The 27,331-nt window shown below is 42.4% G+C and overlaps 1 protein-coding gene across 1 annotated transcript in view; it reads right to left on the bottom strand.

The window, feature by feature from the left end:
* The window catches only part of PITPNC1 (phosphatidylinositol transfer protein cytoplasmic 1), a 253,207-nt gene that overhangs the window by 112,694 nt on the left and 113,182 nt on the right, over window positions 1-27,331 (bottom strand). Inside the window, exons 2-3 of the mRNA XM_065908682.1 lie at window positions 15,075-15,223; window positions 432-520 (exon numbers count right to left, since the gene is read on the bottom strand). Of these exons, the coding sequence (XP_065764754.1) occupies window positions 432-520; window positions 15,075-15,223 (238 nt within the window). The remainder of the gene's footprint in view (window positions 1-431; window positions 521-15,074; window positions 15,224-27,331) is intronic.

Here is a 27,331-nt window from a genome sequence, read left to right as displayed (position 1 = left end):
ATAAATGATAACAACAGTCAAGTTTTGTTCAGTGTGTGTGGGGAGGGTGTCTATGAAGCAAAGAAGTCAAAATAAACAACTTGATTATGAACAAACCACACCTTAAAATTACTTGGAGATTATTGAGAAAAGAGGGAGAAATAAGGATAATGAAACCTCTAGAAGTGTCACTAAGTAGAGCTTCCTTTTTCTTTTCCATATGCTATTTACAATGATCACTTCAAGAAGGAAGATAGAATAGTTTAGCTTAACCCCTACAACCTCCTGCTAGGAAGAGTGTTGACTTAAAAGTATGGAGACAAAGGGTCAGGGAGGTGTCACAGGGTTCCTGTGAGTCCCTGCTGGGATAATCCACGCTCAATCAGTGAAATCTGAATCCCCCTTTGTCCTTGCATGGATACTTGTGACATACTGGGTGTATAAGGACTTACCTGTAATTGTGTAGGGATAATAGTTCCATGCCTTCTCTGTTACATAAAATATTTTGGGAACAACAGCTCTAGCCCAACTGGGCAGTTTGCTAAGAGGAAAGAAAGAAAAATGACAGTTAGAGTCTGTCCAGTGCCTCACCCTGCTACCACATCTTTCCAGAGAAATAGACTGCTAGAGAAATCAGAGGACTTCTATTTCCGCTCTCCTCTCCACAGCCACTTGGTCCCTATCTCCCTTGTCTTCATCACTGTTAAACTGTCCTCTGTTCGTGTTAGTATTTAGGACACGTAGGATGGCCATAGACAATAGAAGGCAGGAAAGAGGTACAGAAGGGATTGGTTCCCCAGAAGGAACCTTGATTTCAGACTTCTGACCTCCATCCTGGGAGAGGATTAACATGTCTTGTCTTAAAGCCATCCAGCTCACCACAATTTGTTACTGCAGCCCCAGGAAACTAAGGCAATGACAGAGCCATTTCTCTGGAACAGGGACCCAGGCAGCCATTTGCAAAAAACATTCTCAAAACAAGGAAAACCCAAGGAAAACCCCAGGACCGTTAGTGACCAAGGACTGATTAAGCTTTGCTTTGCTTCATTCTGCTTTCCTTCTAAGGCAAACTTCACAGATTTCTGCAGGCCCAGAAAATTCCTTACATATTCCTGTAATATGTTTGCATGATTTCATTCCCCCCCACACTCTACTCTGGAGCTTTCTGTTTTTCCAGTTGCTACTATCTTGTTTCTTTCCTGTGCTGGTGCCTACAGCTAACTGTCTAGGACACCAACGTCTAGCAGTACATCAGACCCAGAGAGAGGACGCAGGCTCTCGGCAGTTGGCGATAAAAAACACCAAGAAGCAGTTGTGAATTGCAAGCTGATCTAGCTAAGAGAGTGGGGACACCAGGGTAATAAGCCCCAAATCCCCCTCTTGGACACGGGGTTTAAATAACATCCAGAGCCAGTAAAATACTGTGCACCTTGTAAGTCTTCCCAAATTGCTTCTCTTCTTTCTGATAGTATCCAAGATCTGCTTTTTAAAACACAAATACGTATTTTTGACGGTTGGCCAGACCTAACTCAAAGAAAGCTCTGGGCCATTTATCACGATTAAAATAAATGGGGAAATCAGAGTCTCCCCTGAAGCCGGGTGGGCATCAGATGAAGGCCACTGCCATAGGTGCGCTGTGAGGGGCATGCAGAGCAGTATTATAATTCACAGAACGGTTCTTTTTGCTGCTGTAATGCAGAATGTCTCACTCTCATAAAATCGTTTCTGCAGTAACTGCTCAATTTACCTTCCCTTTGCTCCACTAGGAAGAGACTTGCTTCCCAACAGAGGATTTTATAGCTTTCGCCGAGGATTTATTCTTTCAGTCACTGAAGCTGGAGGGTAACTGGGATTGAGGTTGAGAGTGGGGAAGTAGCGCTGGGCTGGCTTGCGGGAAGTGGTCACGATCACCAGGTCCCCCGGGTCCCCTACTGCTTGCCCCCACACCCCAGTGTGATATGCCATTGTGTCGTACAAGGAGAGCTTGATTCTACTCATCGGCAAATTGGTTTCTCGTGCTTTCAGTGGATTGAAATGGGATTGTAGAAGCTCCCCAAAGTAAGCTAGGCATTGTTCAGCTTAGACCAAATACTTCTATCTCCCTTCAAGCGTTAGAAACCATTCTCCACTGTTCCGTCTACACTGCACCCCCTCCCCACCCCAGACTCACCAGCCTCTTGATAGTACTTTGGGGTCCAAGTCTTCCTCCCTCCATAACTCATTCCCTGTGTCATTAAAAAAGCCTCCCAGCAGAATCATATTCCTAAGCAACAATCATTTTCTGGAAGGAAGATGACAAACACCAGTCATTTTCCATTCATGTTGAGATTTGTCCTATTTGTAAATGATCAGGACTGCAGGCTCTAGAATCTTTATCTTAGCTGTCTAACCTGCCAATGTATGCAGAATATGCCACACTATCATCAAATACCCTTTCCAAGGCGCCCTAAAACAACAGTTAGCCAAGATGGCTGATATGATTTTATGTGACTCTTCCAAATAGTCTGGGAAGCAGCCCTTCTGGTATAAGCCATTTATTAGGCCAGGCACAGAAGGCATTGGAACAAATTCCACGATGTGCCATTTAAATATTTTTAAGCCTACTACAGACCTTCTCTTAGTCCCTGACTTCCCCAGAGCACATCATTACTCAAGTCGTTTTTGTCTGAGAAAGTAAAATTCATTTTTCCCTGCAGCAATGATTTATCAGGGCTGCAAAGGAAACGGAATTAAATTAGACTCCACTGTTGCTGTCACTTTCATGATGTATACTGCCACACAGCCTACAATTCCAAGGAGAAGCCTGTCACTCAAACTTGCTACCTGGCGTCAAACAAGAATCTCTCTGTTGGAAAGGTGGCATGACTTGAATCATGTTCTCTTGGTCTACTGGCAGAGATCAAACCTCCCAAAATCATTTCACCGTGGCTCAGGCTTTAGAGACACTGAGTAAAAAGACAAAACTCTAAAATAACACGTTTCTCTAAAACCTTTGTCCATGTTTCCCAAGGACAGACTTTTTATATTGTTTCATTTCTTATATCTTTACTTTGTATGAAATAGAACATATCAATGACAGCCAGGTGGTCAACTTGCCTTGGGTTACATGGGACTATACTGGTTTTAGCAGTGAAAGGTCCTACATGCTAAATTCTTCGATCATGAGCAAAATGGGAAGCTGGTCATTCCAGTGCAGTGGTTCTCATTTCAACAAGAAAGAGGTGAGGGAATTTCCCCCGCCAGGGGGTATTTGGCAAAGTCTGGAGACATCTTCAGTCGTGAGAGCTGGGGGTTGGGGATAGGGAGCAATGATGGTCTGGTATCTAGTAGGAAGAGGCTGAAGATGCCCCAAGGCAGGCATAATCTGATCTTGCCTCAGGTTAAGAATGTTTATCTACTTCATAAAGAGTTTTTGGAACTGAATCCTAAACCATCTCTCCCTTCTATGCTTTACAATCCAGATTATCACCAAATTCTCCAGCATATCTAATCTCATTTTGCAATTTATGTTCATTTGGGAATATTTTTTGGCTTCAGGGGTTCTTATTTATTTATTCATGGTTGCACTGGGTCTTCACTGCTGTGTGCGGGCTTTCTCTAGTTGCAGTGAGCCAGGGCTACTCTTCGATGTAGTGCATGGGCTTCTCATTGTGGTGGCTTCTCTTGTGGTGGAGCACAGGCTCTAGGCTCGTTGGCTTCAGTAGTTGTGATGCACCAGCTTAGTTGTTCTGTGGCATGTGGATTCTTCCTGGACCAGTGATCGAACCCATGTCCCCTGCATTGGCACGTGGATTCTTATCTACCATCAGGGAAGTCCCATTTAAGTGTTTCTTAAAAGGTCTTAGCTACCTTCATATCTCCATTTCCACTGGTCCAGGTCAGATATTCTGACCTTTTCTATGTGCCCAAATCTGACATTGACAGTCATTTGATAATAACCAAATTGTCCCTCTCCAATTGTGTGTACAGTGATTTCTGAGGTCTTTAAATTTCTCTTACGCTGCTATGACTTACTCATTTACTCCTTAATGCACTGTCTTCTGGATGGTCTTTGTGTCCTCATCTTAATGTAATTCTTTATACTGCAGCAAAGAGATGAACAGAGTTTCTGGACTAGAGCCATTACCTGTGAGAGATAAGGCTGCTGGGGCATCACCCACAGAAGTTCCTTGAACTTGGACACTGCTGCCACTCTTCCTATAAAAGGACAGTATGTTCTGGATTCTGAGAAAAGCAGCCTACCTTGTGTCAGTTCTTGGAAGGCTCCGTGTGTGAACAGTGTTAGGGTAACATGGCAGGGGTGCTGGGGAGCACCTAGGGGAGTTGACCACATATGTCATCATCACTGGGTAGGAGCGTGGCAGAATCAAGGTGGAAACTGCTTGACAGAATGATCTTGAAGACCCCAAACAGGCTGAGACATCCTGCTTCTGTGGTTTCTCTATGGGAGTAGTCAAAGGGACAGAAGGCATGGGGCCCGGCAGCATGAGAATGTCTGATGTATTCTTAAGGATTGAGGTGGGGACCAAATGAAGAGCATGGACTGAAAGCTACGTCTGAAAGAGGGCCCTTACGTGCTCTATTTTTTCCAATATATATTAAAAATATTATTAATTTAATATTATATTCAATAGACATGAATTGAATATTTATTTAGGATATATGACTAAACATTCTAAAATATATAATATTCTATTCTAAATATTATATTTATTATATATATTCTATATATATATTCTAAATATTATATTTATTATCTTATATTTATTCTAAATATTATATTTATTCTATATATATATTCTATATATATTCTAAATATTATATTCTAAAATATATAATATTCATTATATATATAATGGCTATTGTGTACTGCCTGTTACCCATAACTAGAATGCAAGTCACACCAGGGCACGGATCTTCGTCCTGTTTACTGCTGCTCCCCCAGCCAGCACCTAAAATGATGACTGGCACACAGCAGGTGCTTAATAAATATTTTCTGAATGAATAAAGATCATCTCTGGATATTCAGAAATCAATAATAACCATGCAGAGTCTTTCAAAATAGCGTGGAAATAAGCTCTTAGGTCAGACTCTCTGGCTCCAACACTTCCTCTATGACCGCTTGCCTGGGCTCGCCCATCTGGGAGAACAGGAAGGAAAAATGAGGAAGAAAGACCCAAGCCACAGCATCAAGGTTCTACCAATGAGCTGGTAGGTAAAGTGACTGGTGGCTTTTGCTTATCCAGTTGAACAAGATTCATGACTTAGGGGAGCTGCCCCCTCTCCTACCCAGAGCCACTAGAAGCCAGGAGAGGTTGCCCTGGAAGGCAAGAGCCATGTAGTGGGAGAAAGGTCTTCGCCATGCAAATCATTTCAGGCCTTAGGCGGAATCACCGTTAGAAGCTGGCAACCCTCCCTGACTGGCAGCTGCCAGCACAGTCTAATTAATCCAGCAGCCGTAGTGGAGAAGAACATGACACTTCATGACTGATAAACAAGTCTAAAAATAGGCTCCATCTTTTCTCCAATTCCCCTCCACCCCCATCTGCTTCTCTCCCCTCATGAGTTTCAGTGAGAGGGGACTGGAGTGAAACTAGGAATGAGGTGAAAATGAAAGGGGACAAAAGAAAGGCTCCATCCTCGTGTGATTTTGAACGACAGGTTTTATTTAGAATTACTATTTCAGATTAGTATCTTGACTCTTTTCCCCAGATGCCAGTTGAAATCAGGATTTTTGCAGACAAGCCAAGAAACACCACTTATTTGGTTGACTGAACTGGACTGAAGGCCCAAGCACAACCACCAAATGTACTAATGTATTAGTACTAATGTAATGTTCTAAATGCATTAGGGCAGCCACCCAAATGTACTGCACACAACAGTGTATCAGACACTATAGGAAGGGCCAGAGAATGGAGTAACCCCACAATCCAGGGAGCTAAGCAACAAGAACTAAAAGGAATGGCATTTGAAAAAGACACTACACTCAATTTTAAAATGGGCAAAGGATTTCAATAGACATGTCTTCGAAGAAGACATATAAATGGCTAACGAGCACATGAGAAGATGCTTAATATCATTAGTCATTAGGGAAATGCCAATCAAAACCCAAACAAGATACCACTTCACACCCACTAGGATGGCGGTAATAAAAAAGACAGACAATAACAAGTGTTGGTGATTATGCAGAGAAACTGGAACCCTCATACATTGCTAGAGGGAGTGTAAAATGGTTCAGCCACTTTGGAAAACAGTTTGGAAGTCCCTCTCCCCACTCACTAGCAGCTGGGCTTGACCTGGGAACTCAATGGGATGTTCATGCCTGGAATTTTATTTTATTTTATTTGGCCATACTGTGCATCTTATCGGATCTCAGTTCACCAACCAGGGATTGAACCTGGTCCATGGCATGAAAGCCTGGAATCCTAACTACTAGACCACCAGAGTTATTCCCTATGTTTGGTATTTTAGAACAAAGGCTACAAAGAAAATATGGACAGTTCAGGCCTACCCATGGCAGCCATGATGGTAATGGCAAAATGAAAAGGTCATTCACTAAAGATGGTTGTCATCATTGTTCTTGGCCTCTTGGAGCTGCCCTGACCTGATAGCTGTCCAATCTCAAGCCTCCAGATAATTCTGTGGACCACTAACATTGTTCCATGAAATGTCCTTTCTGATCAAGAGAGACTCAGACAGGAGGCCCTGATGACACAGACACTGAATACTTCCAGTGCTCCAAATAGTTGCTCTGGGTAGTAAGTCGGTAAAGCAGTTCTGAATGTGATTTGTCTTACCATGCAAACTGATGTAAAGAAGGGAATTCATTCCCTGTGCCAGATCATGAATTCAACTCCAGAGGACATTGATATTTCTCTGAATAAGTTATTAAGTGGGCACTGGAACATCTTAGTAACTTCCAGTCCAACTTTTAGAACCCACTTACCTGTGGTCAGTGAGGGAGTCCACAACATGCTACAGTGACATCACGATTATTTTGAGCTGAAGACATTTGAGAGTCCAATAATTGCAGGAAGATATTTTTTCTGAATTTTGCTTATCCTCATAAAACAGAGCCTCCCAAAATAATTCAACTGTCATAAATCCCCTTTCCAGGAGTTTTGCAACCAGAGAAGATTGACTCCTATCACCAGAGACAAGAAGTAAGCACGAGGACAAGAAATCGCCTAAATAGACATCATCACAAAGCTATCTTCTCTCTCATCCGTTCTCCTGAGGCCCCATTTAGTTTTCATACAAGATACTTCTTTTCCCATAAGTCCGTTTTCTCTCCCTTCCCTATTAAAATGGTATATAAGTCCCAAATTCTAACCAGTCCTTTGAGTCATATTTTTCTGGATGCTCTTGCCTATGTACATGGATAAAAACGTGTCTTTTCCCCTGTTAATCTATCAGTTTCAGTTTAATTTGCAGGACCCAAATCACCAATACTAAGTGGATTACAAACAGCTGAGAAAAGAGAATCGAAAGGGAAAGGAGAAAAGGAAAGATATACCCATCTGAATACAGAGTTCCAAAGAAGAGCAAGGAGCGATAAGAAAGCCTTCCTAAGTGAACAATGCAAAGAAACAGAGGCAAACAACAGAATGGGAAAGACTAGAGATCTCTTCAGAAAAATTAGAGATACCAAGGGAACATTTTATGCAAAGATAGGCACAATAAAGGAAAGAAACGGTATGGACCTAATAGAAGCAGAAGATATTAAGAAGAGGTGGCAAGAATACACAGAAGAACTGTACAAAAAAAGGTCTTAATAACCCAGATAACCATGATGGTGTGATCACTCACTGAGAGTTGGACATCCTGGAATGTAAAGTCAAGTGGGCCTTAGAAAGCATCACTATGAACAAAGCTAGTGGAGGTGATGGAATTCCAGCTGAGCTATTTCAAATCATAAAAAACGATGCTGTTAAAGTGCTGCAGAAGGGAAGGGCAATCCACTCCGGTGTTCTTGGCTGGAAAATCCCACGGATGGAGGGGCCTGGAGGGCTACTGTCCATGGGGTTGCACACAGTCAGACACAACTGAAGTGACCTAGCACAACATGCCAGCAAATTTGGAAAACTCAGCAGTGGCCACAGGATTGGAAAAGGTCAGTTTTCATTCCAGTGCCAAAGAATGTTCAAACGACTGCACAATTGTACTCATTGCACGTGCTAGCAAGGTCATGCTTAAAATCCTCCAAGCTACGTTTCAACAGTACATGAACCAAGAACCTCCAGATGTACAACCTGGATTTAGAAAAGGCAGAGGTACCAGAGATCAGATTGCCAACATCCACTGGATCATAGAAAAATCAAGAGAATTCCAGAAAAACATCTACTTTTGCTTCATTGACTATGCTAAAGCCTTTGACAGTGTGGATCACAACAAACTGTGGAAAATTCTTTAAGAGACAGGAATACGATACCACCTTACCTGCCTCCTGAGAAATCTGTATTGCAGGTCAAGAAGCATCAGTTAGAACCAGACATGGAACAACAGACTGGTTAAAAATTGGGAAAGGTGTGCATCAAGGCTGTGTACTGTCACCCTGTTTATTTAACTTATATGCAGAGTACATCAAGCAAAATGCCAGGCTGGATGAAGCAAAAGCTGGAATCAAGATTGCTGGGAGTAATATCAATAACCTCAGATATGCAGATGACACCATCCTTATGGCAGAAAGTGAAGAGGAACTAAAAAGCCTCTTGATGAAGGTGAAAGAGGAGAGTGAAAAAGTTGGCTTAAAACTCAACACTTAAAAACTAAGATCATGGCATCTGGTCCCATCACTTCATGGCATATAGATGGGGAAACAAGCAAATAAGTGACAGACTTTATTTTCTTGGGCTCCAAAGTCACTGCGGATGGTGACTGCAGCCATGAAATTAAAAGACGCTTGCCTGCTCCTTGGAAGAAAAGCTATGACAGACCTAGACAGCATATTAAAAAGCAGAGACATTACTTTGCTGACAAAGGTTCGTCTAGTCAAAGCTTTGGTTTTTCCAATAGTCATGTATGGATTTGAGAGTTGGACCATAAAGCTGAGCGTCCAGGAACTGATGCCTTCGAACTGTGGTGTTGGAGAAGACTATTGAGAGTCCCTTGGACTGCAAGGAGATCGAACCAGTCAATCCTAAAGAAATCAACCCTTAATATTCATTGGAAGGACTGATGCTGAAACTGAAGTTCCAATACTTTGGCCACCTGATTCGAAGAACTGACTCACTGGAAAATACCCTGATGCTAGGAAAGACTGAAGGCAGGAGGAGAAGGGGACGACAGTGGATGGCATCATCAACTCAATGGACACGAGTTTGAGCAAGCTCCAGGAGATGGTGAAGAACAGGGAAGCCTGGTGTGCTGCAGTCCATGGGGTCTCAAGGAGTTAGACGTGACTGAGTGACTGAACAACAAAAAGTGGATGGAAAAAAAGTTTTTCCTCCTTGACACCATTCATAAGATGGACAGCTAGACTTACAAATAATGACATCAGGTGACCTAGGCCCTAGTTTGATCAGAATACAAGGACCATGCCTTACTTATTAAGAGATTCTCTTCAATACCAGAACAATTTGTTACACATTGTCAATTTCAATAAATATTCAATTAATGAATTACAATTACAAAGCAGCCTCACCATAATGAGAGTCCCATGACCTCAGCATGCAGGACATGTGTTAGCCTGAGGTGGGTTAACTCTAGTTTGCAACTACGAAGTAGTCAAAGTGTTTGTCGCTCAGTCATGTCCTATTCTTTGAGACCCCGTGGACTGTAGCCCGCGAGGCCCCTCTGTCCATGGGATTTCCCAGGCAAGAATACTGGAGTGGGTTGCCATTTCCTCCTCCAGGGAATCTTCCCCACCCAGGGATCAAACTTGGCTCTCCTCCATTGCACATGGATTCTTTACAGTCTGAGCCACCAGGAAAGACAGTTTACTTTTATGATTACAAAAATAGGTATTTTATAGTTACGTCACATATCAATTTTTTTTTCTTTTTCTTACTAAACCATAATCTTCCTGGTTCTGAGATAAAATAATGGACTTACTTAGATCTGTGCAAAAGGAGCTAAAAGTACTCCTTATCTTGTGCCTTGTTGGTTACTCATTTACGTATGCTGGAGGAGAGTTAGAGTAACATCTGAAACATACTTCAAGCCTAGAAAATTAGGACTCAAAAGGATCTGAAATGCCGTTTTAACTACTTACTTGATGTCTGAATCTGCCTGAGAAGTGAGTGTTCTACCTCTGCTCAAACGCCCCCAGCAACAGCATAATGCACTATATAAATCACCCTGCTATATTTTCTGGTGGCGTGAATACTTAGATTTCTTCCTTAAACTGAGCCTCAGTTTTCCTCCTGGCATTCTCACCCGCTGGTCTGAGTCTAACTGGTCCTCCTGAAGTCATACAGAATACATGGGCCTAATTATTCTCCCACCTGATCACACCATTATATGCCCTAATATAGCTTTTCCAGGTTAAATGTCCTTGGCTTCGTCCAGTATTCTTCACATCACTGGGGTTTCTAATCCTAAAATTCATATGGAGAATTTTGGAAAAGGTCAGTAAGTAGGAGAGACTTACCCTACCAGACATCAAGACTACTTATAAAGCTGTAGTAATTGGGAATTTTAGGATTATATCCTTAAATTCTATCTAAAAACAACCTTGTTGGCATTTTAATCAGATCTACCTTAAATTTATAACGGACCTGAAAATTGATTGGAACTTTATTTATAACGCAGCATGTCCCATTCATGAATACTCTCATTTGTCCAGGTTTTTAAAAAATATCCTCTGTTAATTGTTCATACTGCTGCTAAGTCACTTCAGTTGTGTCCGACTCTGTGCGACCCCATAGATGGCAGTCCACCAGGCTCCGCCGTCCCTGGGATTCTCCTGGCAGGAACACTGGAGTGGGTTGCCATTTCCTTCTCCAGCGCATGAAAGTGAAAAGTGAAAGTGAACTCACTCAGTCCTGTCTGACTCTTAGTGACCTTATGGACTGCAGCCTACCAGGCTCCTCTGTCCATGGGATTTCTCAGGGTAGTGTACTGGAGTGGGGTGCCATTGCCTTCTCTGGTTAATTGTTCATATTTTCCTCCAAAAAGATTTTGTGTATCTGTAGATTTTTTTTTTACTGGGTACCTTAAGTTTCCTTTTCTCTTATAAATGGAATTTTTAAAACTTATTTTTTCCATTTATTGCTCCCACTGTGTAATAGTGCTATTGATTTTCTATTATGAATTTTATACCCAGCAATCTTGTCAAATTCTCATATTAATATTAATGAACAAAATCTGATCAAGTCATGAATTATTATTACTATTATACTCTGAAGTATTTGATTTGCTAAAGTTTCATATAGGATTTTCATGTCTATATTCTTAATTGAAATTGATCTGTAAGTTTCCCTTTGTAATGTTATTGCTCAGTTTTGTTATCAAGATTCATGTAGTAGGCACTATTTGTTGCCTTCTCAGCCATCACCACGTGCTTCTCATCCCCTTTCTTAGAAACACCTTGAATATCTTACCCTTTTTAATCACAGAGGAAAATTTATTGGCTGGAACTAGGTTACATGCCATCCCTAGCCGCAAAGGTGGCCGGGAAATTAAATATCTTATCTGACATTTTCAACCCATTAAATGCTTAGAAGTGTTTATACTTCTATATGTTGTGGGAGTTCACCTATTGTTTTAGCAATTTCTTACTGTCATGCTTTGAAATCAGCCAATAGGACCTACATGATATCAATTTTCTAGTATTTGAGACTGGTTTCTGGCCTACTTTGTATTTGGTTTTTATATACTTTCATGTGTGTTTGAAAGGCATGTTGGTTCCATGGTCTATTAATAGCCACTAGGTCAAGCTTGTAATTCAGTTGTTTATATCTTCTTTATGCTTGTTATTAATACGTTGTCTACTTGCTCTATCAGTTTATTAAAGAAGTAGGTTAAAATCTCCCATTATAACTTCAGGGCACTCGTGATTTTGTCAGTGTTGCCATATCTTTGTTGAGCTAGGTTCAGGTTTAAGATTTAACACATTATTGTGATCAGTGATACATTTTGATTTATCATCTGACAAACACAATTTATGTTTTCTATTTACCATACTTTTTTGTAGACTTCTCTTTGTTCTTCCTCTGCCTTCTATTAGACTGGTCATGCTTTCCAAAACTGTGCATGACCAAAACATATTATTTTACTATTCTTTTAGAGGTTACTTTTACATTTTGAATAGGCATATTTGCTTTAAATTTTTAAAATTTAATTTTTAAAATTAGTAAGCATGTCTTTCCTCTTTCTAGATAATATTAGTAACTTACAGCATTTCTTTTTTACTACCCCTACCGACTCAATGGACATGAGTTTGGGTAAACTCCAGGAGTTGGTTATGGACAGGGAGGCCTGGCATGCTGCAGTCCATGGGGTCGCAAAGAGTTGGACATGACTTGAGTGACTGAACCAAACTGAACATCTTCTGTTATTGTTATCTGAATTATTTAAATTCCATGAGTATATTTCCGATTACTCATTATTCATATATTTGCAACATTCTATGCTTATTCAGATTTGTCCAGATATTTACTATTTCTTCTAGATTCCCTCCTCATTCTTCTTGGTTTCAACTTCCTTTTACTTAAAAATGCAGCCTTTATTAGTACTTTTTGTGGCTACACTGGGTCTTCGCTGCTGTGCTCGGGCTTTCTCTAGTTGTAGCAAGCAGGGGCTACTCTCCATTGTGGTGCGCAGGCTTCCCATTGCAGGGGCTTCTCTTGTTGTAGAGCACAGACTCTGGGACACACCAGCGCACTAGCTGCAGCTTGAGGGCTCAACAGTTGCGATGCGCTGGCTCTAGAGCACAGATGGCTTAGTTGTGGTGCACGGGCTTAGCTGCTCCGCAGCACATGGAATCTTCATGGACCAGAGATCAAACCTGTGTCCGCTGCGTTGGAAGGCCGATTCCCTGCATTGGAAGGCCGATTCTTATCCACTGTACCACCAGGGGAGTCCAGTAGTACTTTTAATTACTTAATTATTTGGTTTCAGCATGCAGAACCTTCGATCTTCATTGAAGCATGTGGGATCTAGTTTTCAGCCCAGAAACTGAACCTGGGCCCCCTGCCCAGTTTTATATTGTTATATTTCATCCTCTGTTTGTCATACGAGGTGCAGGGGGAAGGTCTATATTACTCTTTTTAGTTATTATTATGGAAGTCCAGATATTCTATTTATAACAAGTTTCCCTCCTCCTTTAAAATAAATGTCATGTATTTTGATAGAGAAAACAGACATGACAGAGACAGCTGGACACCTCTTGTTCTGTTTCAGGAAAAGTTATAAAGTTTCCTAATTTCTTAAATTTGGTACATTGGGAACATTCCCCAGGCAATAACTTGGGAAAATGTAATTGTCTGCTGAGAAATGGAATTTTCTGTAGGTTTGTATCTATTTTCTTGCACTCTCCTCACTTCTGTTTGCTCTACAGAGGTGAGTGATGCTCAATATTTTATTTACACCCTTAGCACCAAGAATGTCAAAGCAGCATATTGAGAAACCACTCTGTTAAGGAAGCCATCCTCAGACTAGACTTGGAGCTTAGCTACTCCTGCAAATCAACAGCTGGTTGCAGGCTGAACAGGTTCCAAATCCTGGGAATTCACAGCTACTAATAGGTGAACAGGATCAATCTCATTTGCATTTCATCATGACTCAGGAATTCCCTGGTACTGCATCCTTGGGCTGATTAAAATGTGTTGGTTTAATCAGACCAAGGCCTTCAGTGTCAGGATATTGGCCTGAGAGATTTCCAAACACACTAGTGAGAGAACACAAACACTCCTATCAAGAAGAAATAGCCCCCTTCAGCCTGTTGGAGGGTGGAGGTCATGCAAGAATGAGAGACTCCAAATATGGCTCTCTCAGGAACATGGTTTGTGGTCAAAGCACTGAGAATGGAGAAATATTCACAAGTGTCAGTGGACAAAATTATTATGCTGGTAGTGCCTTCTGAATAATGAGAAATGAGTATGGGCCATCTAAGGGAGGCCATAGATGGTAGTAGAGTATTCATGGAGAGGACAGCAAAGACCAGAATGGTCACACACTGGTGCACTAACTGTTAGTTTTAAGAAAATATACCCCATATGGCGTGTGACTACAAATGTTCTGACCCAGAAAAGTAAAAGGAAGAAAATGACCTGGAAGGGGGTGTAAGGTAGGGAGAAGATCAGACAAGCCCCAATAATCAATTATGTCATTAGTAATAAGAAAACAGAAAAGATTAAAAAGTGTATTTTGCAAAACAGAAATGGCAGTCCTGATCAGTGCTGGTTGATCATCCTTGAATTTTTACCCTTCCAAAGGAGAGATGACATCCTTCACCTTGGGAAGAATGGAATTATTACTGAAAGTTCAGATATCCTATTTATAACAAATTTCCCTCTTACTAATGTTTATTACTCTCCTTTAAGATAAATATGAATATTTTGATAGAGAACACAGACATGACTAAGATAGCTGGCCACTTCTTGTTCTGCTGCAGGAAAAGTTATAAAGTTTCTCAAGTGGTTGAGAAATAGAAACCACCTGCATACTGTATCTCGCTTTGGTCACAGGTGACTGTTAGTTTTGTCAATTCCCTTTGGGGACACTCGAGTGGTCACCTGGCAGGAAGTGGAAATCTTACTGAGCTAAGACCCCAATGGTACACGACTATCTTCAGCACTTACTTCTCTACAGCTTACAGGCAAAGCTGCCTCTTTCCTTCTGCTAATCCCAGAACCAAGGGAGAAGACAAAGTCCTTTAATCCTTAAGATCAGATTTCATCCTAACATGTGGTGGAAGGGTTGCGAGTGGTAAAAGGAAAGCTTCTCCTGATGAAGATGCATTTGAGGACTATTTTGCAGAATGCGAGGGAAGCAACTAGACTGGTGGTTTTGGAGGGCAGATATAAAGACTTTCTAAATCAGCTTTTCATCCCAGACAGTCACAGCCTCTACTGGGAGCCGTGAGGCCAGGTGGGAGGGATTCCTGGGCAGGGAGGGCCCCTGGAGGTGGAGCGCCAGCTGCCAGGACTTACCTGTTGAGATAGACTCGCTTCTCTGTGAACTGCCCATTGCCATGGTGAGGGTCCTCGAAGGGCTCATTCTGGACGACCTCCACCCCTTCTCCTCGGTCACTCTGTTCGTGGCTGTGCTTGCTGATCATGTACAGCTGTCCAATTCTGTACTACAAAACACACGGATGCAGACAGGTCAGTCCCACCACTCACTTTTAAAAACACCCCCTCCCAATGACGGTGCCACAAGCAACTCATGGCATCAGCACTTTCTGTTGAGAAAAGAAAGCAGGCACGTGGGCCTGATGTTACTTTTCCTCAGGAGTAAGGAGAAAAACTAACTGTGAGTAGAATGCAGGCTTGTTCCTGTGACCATTTTGCGTCACCTTGGCGAATGTTCACCAGGGGCTGATGGTTTTCAAGGTTTGGCAGCCAATCAACCAACCCATGGTTAGCAGCAGGGAGGTGGGCACGCTGGAATCTCCCTTTTTACACTGGCCTTACAGGGTTAAGTGGAGCTAAATTCCTACTTTGCCTGGCACAAGACAGACCAGGGTGTGTTATTTCTGTCCATTCTTTCTGCCTAATTAACTGCATTGCTGGGCACAGAGGATTAGATGTCACCTGTTTCTTTTGTTGCCTCTCTCAAAGTGTTAAAACTCTCCTGGAGGTCTCTGTCCCCTAGAACAGTGGTTCTCAAAGTTGAATGGACATTAGAATGACCTGGAAGCTTAAAAAAATCTCCAGATGCCCAGACTCCCCCTTGAGTGGAAACTGTGAACCCACCATTAGGCTGGTCCACAAGGGAGAAAATCTATACAGTATAAATCCTTTTCAACCAATTCCACTAACAGTGTGTGGCCTTCTAGCCTGAGGGCCCTGAAGCCACATGTGCTTACATGAAAATGATAAAATAGAATAACACGTAATGTGAATATTTTCCATGCTGTCTGCTGTTTTGAGCTGTTCCAGTCTCTTTCTTGCCTCTCTGAAAACCCTGGAGCCAGCATGCATCTCTTCACCCAGTGAACTTCCCAAGTAACAAAAACTAATTTAATGGAGGGGAAAATAAGAGGAAGAGAGAGAGGCAAAGGAGGGAGTAAAACAACTTATGCATGAAGGAAGTCTGCTCAGAATCAGAAGGCAGGGTGACGAGACCCTGCTGTGGTCCTTCCTGCAGATTCGGTGTGAAATGACACAGTGGCAGCACCATCAAGGCCCATGGATGCGGGGAAGGGACCTGAGTCTGCAGCCAGCTAATGATGGCTCTGGGTTATTCCCAAAGAGCCAGGGTCAGCAGGGATGCAGGTCTCCTGTCTATGTGCGTAAAAGAAATAGATTTTAAATTAAGGGGGCGAGGTGAAATGTACAAATCAACAGTGCAGTCAGTTCTAAAGCTGAGAGGACTCACCTGTCTGAAGGTCCCTGTTTCACTCCGAGGGAGGTGCAGGGAGGGGAGTGTGGAGAGAATGAGAAAGGCTCTGCTGTGAGGTCAGCCCAAGGGACCAGGCCCAGTCACCATGACAATGGAAAGAGCCGTCAGAGCCTGGCTCTTCTCAAAGGGCAGAGCTTCCTGTCTGTGCCACACTCCTCCCCAGAAGGGTCTGTATTTAAGATGCTTTTAATGTATCTATGTCTGTGCTGAGGATGAAGGGAGTGAGAGGAGAAAGGAAATCAAAGACAAAATTTATTTTTAAACACATTTTGGGGTTAGAAGCTTGTCTTGGCTTCCCCTTAGTAAGTCCTCTTTCCTTTGCTCATAAAGACTAACTAACCCTCTTTCCAGGAGGAAACAGTGAGAAAAAGGTTATAGGCTGGAGATCTGTGAGATGCACCTCTGAGATCAACACTCCACCCTTATGTGGATAGGCACACAAGCCTAGTGCAGAATGCTCAGCTGCCCAGGGGATGGAGATTTCACTAGAAGCTGCTTTGTACTTGGTGTTCAAAGAAAACATGCTTACTTTCAAAGGAATATTACTCTGCCATAAAAAGGAACGGGGTACTGATACTGATACTGCTTCATGGGTGTTAATAAGTTGAATAGTGTTTCCCAAAAGTCAAATGTAAGTCCCAGTACTTCAGAGTATGACCTTATTTGGAGACAGGCTCCTTAAAGAGGCAATCAAAATAACATGAGGTCACTGGGATGGGCACTAATCCAACAGCACTGGTTTCCTCGTGTGTGTGCTAAGTTGCTTCAGTCGTGCCTGGCTCTTTGCGACGCTATGGACTGTAGCCTGGCAGGCTCCACTGTCCATGGGATTCTCCAGACAAGAGTACTGGAGTGGGCTACTATTTCCTCCTTCAGGGGATCTTCCTGACCCAGGGGTTGAACCCAGGTCTCTTACGTTTCCTGCATTGGCAGATGGGTTCTTTACCACTAGTGCCACTTGGGAAGCCCCCAAGGGGCAAGATGGACATAGAGACACTCAGGAAGGAAGACGTGGTGAAGTAATGCAGGAGGCTGGCCATTTACAAGCCAAGGATTGACCCGGAAGAGATCCTTCCATCCCAGCCTTCCCAGAGGGAACCAGACCTGACTACTGACACTTGATCTTTGATTTCCACCATCCACACTGTCAGCCCTTACAGTGCTGGTTGGCTAAGCCACCCATTCTGTGGTGTTCTGCTATGGCAGCCCGAGCCAACCAATACAATACAGTGAGTACAAGGTTTCCTTCTGAGGTGATGAAAAGTCTGGTTCTGGTTAGAGGTGGTAGTTGTACAATGTGGTGAATATACTAGATGCATATGAATTGACTTTAAAATGGTTAATTCTGTATTATCTCATTTCCACCTTGTGGAAAGGGAATGTTGCTGCCATTCCAGTAAACAATGAATATTTGCCTGCCATCATGCCATCAGCCACTGTAGCCTCTTGACTCCAACCCACAACAAGCCTCAGTGTTGAGCCTTCAGCAGAATTCAGGATGGAGAAGAAAAGGTAACATTCTGTGCTTTGGACACTGGCTCTAGATGCATACGTAAGGAAACATTTCAGAGAACCTAGACTCATGCACCTTCCCATTCATGAAAAAAAAAAAAGGCACTAAAATCATTACCTTGAGATGTATGGTTTCTTTTTGTGACTAGCGTATCTTTTACAGCTACATGGTATTTTTTTTACTGTTCGACTACATGGTGTTTTTTCCCCAGCCAAAACTCCTATATATCCTGGCTCCTCCCTTCTCAGAGCTCTCTCTAGTTCTCAGTAAGCTCCCCAAATACAATTTAACACATCTTTTAGGTTGCGAATTTTTCTTCAATTGACAACTTCAATTTTTTTTAGTGTTGACCCCATTTCTGAAGCGGATACCCTTAAACCAAAATGCTGTCCAGGGCTTTAGTCAGGGGCGGGGATGCAGAAGGGATATCTATTCCTGGACCATCTCCAGGAGCTCCAACCCACTCACGCATGGAAATGCATGGGACCAAGGACAATGCATGACACAGAAAAGCCATTAGCCAAACTCGAGTCAGCCTGACTGCGCTCAGCTCAAGTGCTTCCTGCTCTGTGTTGAAAGCAAAGGGCCAAGGCAGCCAGAGGCTGATTCACCGGCAGGCAGAGGAGGGCCTGGCTGCCCAGCCTCATTGATCATTCCAGCGGCTCCTGAATGAGCCATCGCAGGGCAGACACCAGGGTTAGCTCACTAAGATAGCGTCAGCCTGTGGGCGACTGACAGACGCTGGATTCAGTCGCGTGGGTGACAGTGCTGGGGATGGCGGGACACTCAAGCCCAGACACCGAGATGATCAAGGGCTCTGCACCTGTCACTTTCTTTGCTCTCAAGCAAATCAGGCCTGTTCTGCTTGTTGTGGCCATCTGAGCTGGGCCATCCAGAAGTAGAGGTTTTAAAACACAAATTCACTCAAAGACACATGCATCCAGAAGTTTCTCAACTGGAGGGGACAGGACAAAACAGTCTTTGAACCATGTCTCAAAATCACCAGAGATACTCCTAAAAATGCTAAATCCTGGGTCAATTCCAGCTCATTTTACACTCACACTGTGAGATATAGGGAGTTTGGGATCTTACTCAAACACAAGCTAAAAGCTGAGAACCACTTCAGCAGAGGGCGAGGTATTCATTCACTTGCTCAGTACCAGATGGAGCCAAGACCAGAATGTTCCATCTTTAGAGGGCCTGTTTCTTCTTTCCTCTTTAACACTAATTTCTCATAAAGCTTCCTCCCTAAGTTAGTGAGAACACCACACCACAGATCACCAGCTTTAAACTAATTTTTATGTAAAGTGAAGGCTGCAAAATCCATAGACTCAGAAGGATTGTGAAGATGTTAAAGCCAGAGAATCAATAACAGAATTGATGATGATGGTGAAGGCGATGATGATGATGGTGGTGGTGAAAAAGCTTCACTGATTGCCTATCGGTGTGAGGCACCCATTAGGTGCTTTATATTCATTTCTAAGACTCACAAAGATTCAGCCAGTTAGGTATTTACAGATGAGGGATCTGAGACTAGCCTCTGAGAGGCTAGACACTTTCTCCTGCCATGTGGCTTCCAGGAGGCAGAACTGGGATCTGAACACCACAGGCCTGAACTCTTCTCCACCCAAGTTCAGCCCTTATTTCGCTAACAGGTGAACTGCTTTAATAAACCTGATCTCACTATGAAGAACAAAGAGGGATGGTTTGGAGTCACTGCCTTTGAACTTCACTATTTCAGAAGATGAAGAACAAAAGTCTGATATCATTCAACAGATCAAAGATGTTTAAACTGTGTTCACATATGGAACGGCGGAGTAATTATGCTCTAACTTTGTAAAATCCATTGTTATAATTCCAGAGTTTGGGGTAATCATCATTACAGGCAATCACGATTAGAGACAGCTCTGCGCTGCAGGGCTGAGCCTCTGTGCGAGCCATCATCAGAACAGCTACCCCAAATAATTATCTCTGTAGTCAAAAAAAAAAAAAAAAAAACCATCACGGGGATGCAGATCTTTCCCACTTGCACACAGCACTGAACATTTAATAGAGCTGCAGAACTTGAGGGAAGGCAGAGTTGCATAATGTGCCTGGAAAAACCAAGCAGTTTCATCACCTTCTATTTTGCAAATGTGACCACGCATGATCAAGGTACTTAATTCAGTTCAGCCTCAAACCCTGATTTTAGAAAAGGTGACCCCCAAGTCAAAACTCTTGAGTATTTTAAGGGATTATTAAATGACCACCACCAACACCTGAACATCATTCTTGCCGGAGAAAGTTTTGGACCTGAAGAGTTTAGGTTCAGCAGAACCCCAAGCTATGACTGATTTTCACTTAACTGCCCCTTCCCCCAGTTGCTGAGCTTCAGAGATCCCTGCAAGGCCAGACTCCTCTATTTCCCCCTCCCTAAAGAACCATGGGGTGTTATCTTTCTTCCAGTCCCTCCCTTCCTGCCCCCTTTCTCTTCTCCATTAGTACTGATACCATTTTCAAACATCATGATGTGAAAGGTGGGGACCATTGCTTTGCAATAAATATTACCTAGTCTGGATGGAGTTATTCCCTGATGATATGACTACTTCTGCCTTTAACATCAAAATGGATGCATGCCACATAATATCATAAACAGGGAGAAATATCTGTCCCTATGATTTAACATGATTATTGTGTATGTTTCCATCTGTGAAGTGGGCATGATTCCTGCCTCTCTCTGGCTGTGTGGAGAGAGCAAAGAGTAGAGGGTGGTATACCCTGGTGTCCCTGGGAGTTTCACACATTATTCACATACCCAGAATGCTTTTATTGGCTTTTTTACCCCCAGTTTTCTCCACTCTCAACACACAGATCTCAAAGCACTGTGAAGCAATTGCCTCCCCATGCACAAGGAGCCCCCTGAAAAGTGTGTCTGAAAGATGAAACATCACCCAGGACACCGGCGCATTGCAGTCTTCACACCAAGTGGTGCCAAAGTTGTAACTACACACTGGGAAGGGGATGCGATGGGGCCAGGTTTTAACAGCCTCATCTCAGAAAACTAGAGGCTAGAGCCAGCTGTGTTCTAGACCTTCACAGCATGGGTGAAGCAGCAGAACAAATGCTCTAGTCCAGCAGTGGGCAAATTATGTGGCCTGGGGCTTGTTTTGTAAAATAAAGTTTTATTGGAATAGTCATACTCATTCACTCTGTGGCTGCTCTCATGATATCAGAGTAGAATTGCGTAGTTTCAACAGATACCATGTGGTTTGCGGAGGTGAAAACATTTCCTATATGGCCTTTTAGGAAAAAGGCTGCTGACCCCTGTCTAGGCCAGTGCCGCTGGGTCCAGTCTGGGGCAGCCTCAGCTGCTCACCTAATCAGTGCTGTCCAGTATGGTGGCCACTCACCACATGTAGCTTGTGAGCATCTGAAATGTGGCCTGTGCAATGGATGGACTGAATTTTAAATTTTCCTTCTTTTTAATTAAATGTTAAACTGACACTCAATTCAGCTATAAGAAAACTTTTCCATATATTTGTGAGACACCTTCGGCTACATCAATCTACTGTTTCAACTGCAAATTTTTATGAAATCTCAATTCACATCAGGTACCTCTGACAAAATTTTAGCATCTGGCTTGAGATCACTTAAAAGTGTAAAATGGGTACTTAGTAACAACAACAAAAAACTTGATAATAACAAAAAGTAATATAGCTCATTAATAATTTTTAAACTGATTGCATATTGAAATAATTTGGAGATATGAGGTTAACTAAAATGTATTCTTTTTTATCTTGGCTGCACCCTGTGGCATGTAGAATCTTTGTTTCCCAACTAGGGATTGAACCCAAACCCACTGCACTGGAAGCGTGGGGTCTTAACCCATCAGACTGCCAGGGAAGTCCCTAAAATATATTCTTAAGTAACTTCACTTGTTTCTTTTACATATATGGCTTGCATCTGTGGCTCACATATTTCTACTGGACAGTGCTGGCCTAAGCCCTAAACTTGGCCATCAGTGACAGAGAGTCAGGCCTTCAGTCCACACCAAGACTTTGGAGGCTGGCTTGTCAGGTCAAGGGTTTCCATGTTTTTCCAAGCTAGTGAGGGAGAGCATGGATAACCAGGGATACATTTGGAGGAGTCTTTCTTCTCTGAGTGCTGGCATTGCGTGGGCCTCCAGCGAGGTGATAGTAGTTCAGTGTGCTACGGTGGAAGGCACTGCACTTTTAAAATTGAAAACTGGAGGCCAAAGTCCCGATTCTGCTGTTGATGAGTTTTGTAGCCCCAGACAATTTGAACTGAGCCACAGTTTCTCATCATTAAAATGGGACTAAGCAAATACTTCATAGGACATGGTGAGAATCAAGTGAGAAAGAAACTTACAAATTAATATGCTTCATTAAAATGTAAAACTACACTAAGTAGCTATGGCTCCTATTTGGCAACATATCTGACTGGGAGGTGAAGATCTGTTTCATCTGTTTCTGTTTGGGTATAGTTTTATGAAGGCTAAAAGAACAAGACATCTGCCATACATACCTCTATAATGCAAAAATCAGGAAAACCTGACCATCAGCCCAAGACCATCATTTCCTTCTATAAAAGTTTTCTTAGATGGAAGTCAGATCAAACATTTCCCAAAATATTATAAAAAGCTTGGGAACGTCCACTTATATGACGTCCCGAGTCAAATTCACAGAGACCAAAAGCAGAATGGTGGTTGCCAGGGGTGGGGAGTTAGCACTCAGCAAGACAGTTTCCCTTTGGGATGATGAAAAAGTTCTGGGGATGGATGGATGGTGTTGATGGTTGCATAACAATGTGAATGCACTCAATGCCACTGAACAGTACACTTAAAAATGATTAGAATGGTAAATTTTATGTGATGTATATTCATCACAATTCTTTAAAAAACCTGGGACATGTCATTTTGTACCTGGGTGTGGCTTACTTACTTCACACCTCAAGGTGGCCATCTATCAGTGATTCTATTTTTATGATTATGCAAAAGTTTTTTCTTTCTTTTTTAAGGCCAGGCACTTTTATATTTGCTGGATCTTTGGTTTAGAAGCTTATTTGAAGGTGTTAAGCCCAGGGGACAGAATTATAAAATTACTTCCTCCAAAGACAATTCTCTACAAGATGCCTGATTCCTGCCATGCAGGAAGAGATGTCTGGCTCGCTTTGCCCTAAACTTAAATGTCTTTAACATTAGCATTCTGGAGGATTCTTGTTGCTGATGTTCCCAAGCAACGCAGTACTGACAAAGACCCTGACAGAAGGGAAAGAGTGATTAACCGAATACAAACTCACTCTAATCTTGCCGACCTTAACGCGGGTCATTGAGAACACCAGCTTCTTATTGAACAGAACTGTCACAGTTCACAGCCCAACTCCTCCGTTTGCCTGAGAGCAACTCTGCAACAAGCCCAATTTCAATTCTTTTTTTTCCATTGGGAAGGTAAGGTGTGTATTTTTATTTCTGAGGGCTGAATCTGATTTGGGCTCTGCGAAGACATGACTGGCTAGCCCCATCAGTCTTTCTGGCTCTGTGATTCAATGTTCAGATTTCTCCATGTAGACAGAGAGGTTTAAAAAAAAAAGGTGTAAAGTTCTTCGGTGTTTCGTCAGCTCTCTCCCTGCCAGGTCAATAAAGCACGAAAACCAATATCCGATGCCACAAAGAAAATACAAACCTGCAGCTCATATTTCAGGATATCAGTGTATCATCACATATTTATCTTTTCTCACGGATCTTTATAAGCAACCCTCAGAGGTACCTTGTTTACGTAATACCTGTGTCATTATGCCAGGGTGCAAGAATGAAAAAGCTGATAAAAAGATTTAAGAAGGAGCTGAGTTATCGACATTTAATTCAAAAATCCCCTTTTCATGACAAACTAATATAAACAGCATCATATGCTGGTGCTTAACCCGTCCTAAGTTTTGGACTGAACTGGATAGAAATAGAGCAACTTAATGCCAGGGGAAGGGCTCAGGGTGTGCTTCGTGCTGGTGCAAGCAGAACTCTATGCTTATAACTGCAAAACTGCAAACCAGGAGCATAATCCACTTGACTGAGTACAGGAGGTTATAGTATATGAAAAATAAGAGCACATACTTTAACTGCTCCTTCCAACACAGACTTATCCTTGGGGAAGGTATTCTAGCCCTGAGAACTCACTTAATGCACAGATTCAAAAGCCAAAATGATAACTATCAGCACACAGAGGCTACTTTATAAGCATTAGCTCAAGTGAGAGGTATCATTCCCCAGTATTGATAAATGAGAAGCTGAACACATTAGCTTTTAGAGAGCAGCATGTGAAACCACAGAGAGCAAAGACAGGAACTGCCAGGACTCAATTCAAAACCACAAGGGTAGTCTGCCCTTGGGGCAGAACATGGGATTTCTCCAGACATGGGTTGGGGGACACTCTGGGTGTAGAGAGTCCAGTTCCTTCTGGTTTATGCATTGAACTAACAGAGAACACTAGACACTGGAGGTAGAGCTATAAACAAGGTTGACCTGGTCTCCAGCAAAGAGGAGCGTTTCCTGAGTTCTCAAAGACACAAGGCCTATAAGCCCAAGGAACCTGAGGCTGACATCATAGCCATTGAACCATTTTTCAACAAATGCGAAATCAAATGCAACTCAAGTAAATGGAGAGGTTTGGTGACAGGGCTGACCTTTACAAAGCAATCAAGTCTCTTTGTTTACTACCAAGCAGAGACTCACAGCCAATCACAAGACCAAAAAGGGAGAAAACTAAGACAGTACTTTCCTGGGAAATGTATCCTGTGCCATCTTCTTGCCACAACCCCTGTGTCACTGCTCACCTCCTTAACCTTGGCCTCTCCAGAAGTGATTCTAGGAGAGAGGTCTATCCTTATGGAGGTAACACGCTCTTTCCAGAACTGGAAAAGTCCCTGTTTCTGAAGCCTACTGCACCCACCCAGTGGCATCAAAGGATGCTATTGTTTTGGTTAAAGCTAGAAATACACTTGTAGGAATGATAGCAATTAGTTTCAGTGTCTTTGAGACCTTCTGAGAACAGAAGGGCATGCTGAATGCAAAGAGAAGCGCTTATTGCTTCATGTACAACTGAACAATGAACAACTCAATGTTTTGAAAGCATTATTCAAGTCACTTCAAGCCTAGAACAACAAGATCTCAGTAATATTTGAAGGTCACTGAACCTCTCTGCTTGCTTAAGTGCTAGCTGGCACAGCAAGTGGTTTCAGCACTCTGCTAACTATCTAGCAATGAGGAGAGAGAGTTATGACCAAGTTAGATCCATGGATCAAAGTTGGGAAAATTCTAGCATCTGTCTTCACCCCACTTTGGAGGACTGGCCCCAGGTTTCACTTGCCTGCAATGGTGCCTGTAGCCCATAGATGCTCATAGGATATGTGGTTGGCCGCAGGGAAGGTACCATTCTCCTAAGCATTAGCATCCTATAGGTGTTTCCTCCTTGGTAAAAGGAAGCAGGTGACTGATGGAGAAAAGTATATGGTTGTTTACTCCTGCTCTCCAGAGACAGTTAATGAAGAGAGGTAAAATAGAGTAAATTGGGTATGTTTCTAGAAATTACTACATTAAAAAATCTATCATTCTGAGACACATGCACCCCAATGTTCATAGCATCACTATTCACAACAGTCAAGACATAGAAGCAACCTAAATGTTCATCAACAGATGATTGGATAATGGTACAGTATACACACAGACACACACACACATATGAATACTATTCAGCCATAAAGATTGCCAGGAGAAATATCAGATATGCAGATGACACCACCCTTATGGCAGAAAGTGAAGAGGAACTAAAGAGACTCTTGATGAAGGTGAAAGAGTAGAGTGAAAAAGCTGGCTTAAAACTCAACATTCAAGAAATTAAGATCATGGCATCCAGTCCCATCACTTCATGGAGTATAGGTGGGGAAACAGTGGAAACAGTGACAGACTTTATTTTCTTGGGCTCCAAAATTACTGCAGATGGTGACTGCAGCTATTAAATTAAAAGATGCTTGGTCCTTGGAAGAAAAGCTTTGACAAACCTAGACAGCATATTAAAAAGCACAGAGATTACTTTGCTGACAAAGGTCCGTCTAGTCAAAGCTATGGTTTCTCTAGTAGTCATGTATGGATGTGAGAGGTGGACCATAAAGAAGGCTGAATGCTGAAGAACTGATGCTTTTGAGCTGTGCTGTTGGAGAAGATTCTCGAGAGTCCCTCGGACTGCAAGGAGATCAAACCAGTCAAACCTAAAGGAAATCAAACCCTGAATATTCATTGGAAGGACTGATGCTAAAGCTGAAGCTCCAATACTTTGGCCACCTGATGTGAAGAGTGATTCATCGGAAAAGATCCTGGGAAAGACTGAAGGCAGGAGGAGAAGGGGACGACAGAGGAATGAGATGGTTGGATGGCATCACCGACTTGATGGACAGGAGTTTGAGCAAGCTCCAGGAGATGGTGAAGGACAGGGAAGTCCTACAGTGTGTGGTACAGTCCATGGGGTCCCAAAGAGTTGGGACATGACTGAGCAAAGAGACAACAAATAAAGACTGAAATGACGCCATCTGCAGCAACATGGGTGGACCAGGAGATGATCATACTAAGTGAAGTAAGTCAGAAAGAGAAAGACTTTAAAGAGAAAGACTATATTGGTCTTTCTCAAACACGTATCACTTATGAGACCTATGAAACTGAAACAGACTCATGCCATACAGAACAGACTTGTGGTTGCCAAGGGGCACGGTGGTGGAGGAGGGATGGATTGGGAGTTTGGGATTAGCCATTGCAAACTCTTATATTTAGATTGGATTAAAAAACAAGGTCCTACAGTATAGCATAGGGAGCTATATTCAATATCCTGTAATAAACTGTAATGGAAAAGATTATGAAAAAATTATGTATGTGTGTGTATAACTGAATTACTTTGCTGTACATCAGAAACTAACAGAACATTATAAATCAACTACACGGCAATAAAATTATAAATAAATAAATAACTTTCTGACACATCTCAGGCTTATTCTAGTGACCTGGGGAGAGATTCTATCAACTGGTACTTTTAAGGTTGAGTGGTGGACCTACTCTTGCTCCATAAGCAATTGGTAATCCTTTTGTCTCTGTGCATATCCTGCTAAGGGAGGCAATGCCACGATAAAATATAGTTCACCGTGTTTTCAAACAGTGGGGAGAAAAAAGGACATAGAGACAAAATGATGAACCAGAATGTTGTTCTTCACAGGATTCTTTTTTTTATCTTTTCAAGTTGTGGTATATAAATATACTTAACAAAATTTACCATTTTAGCCATTTTTAAATGTACA

The sequence above is a fragment of the Muntiacus reevesi genome, chromosome 18 (assembly GCF_963930625.1).
Source record: "Muntiacus reevesi chromosome 18, mMunRee1.1, whole genome shotgun sequence".
NCBI lineage: Eukaryota > Metazoa > Chordata > Mammalia > Artiodactyla > Cervidae > Muntiacus > Muntiacus reevesi.
The sequence above is the reverse complement of the archived record's forward strand: the minus strand, read 5'-3'. Positions and strand labels throughout refer to the sequence as shown.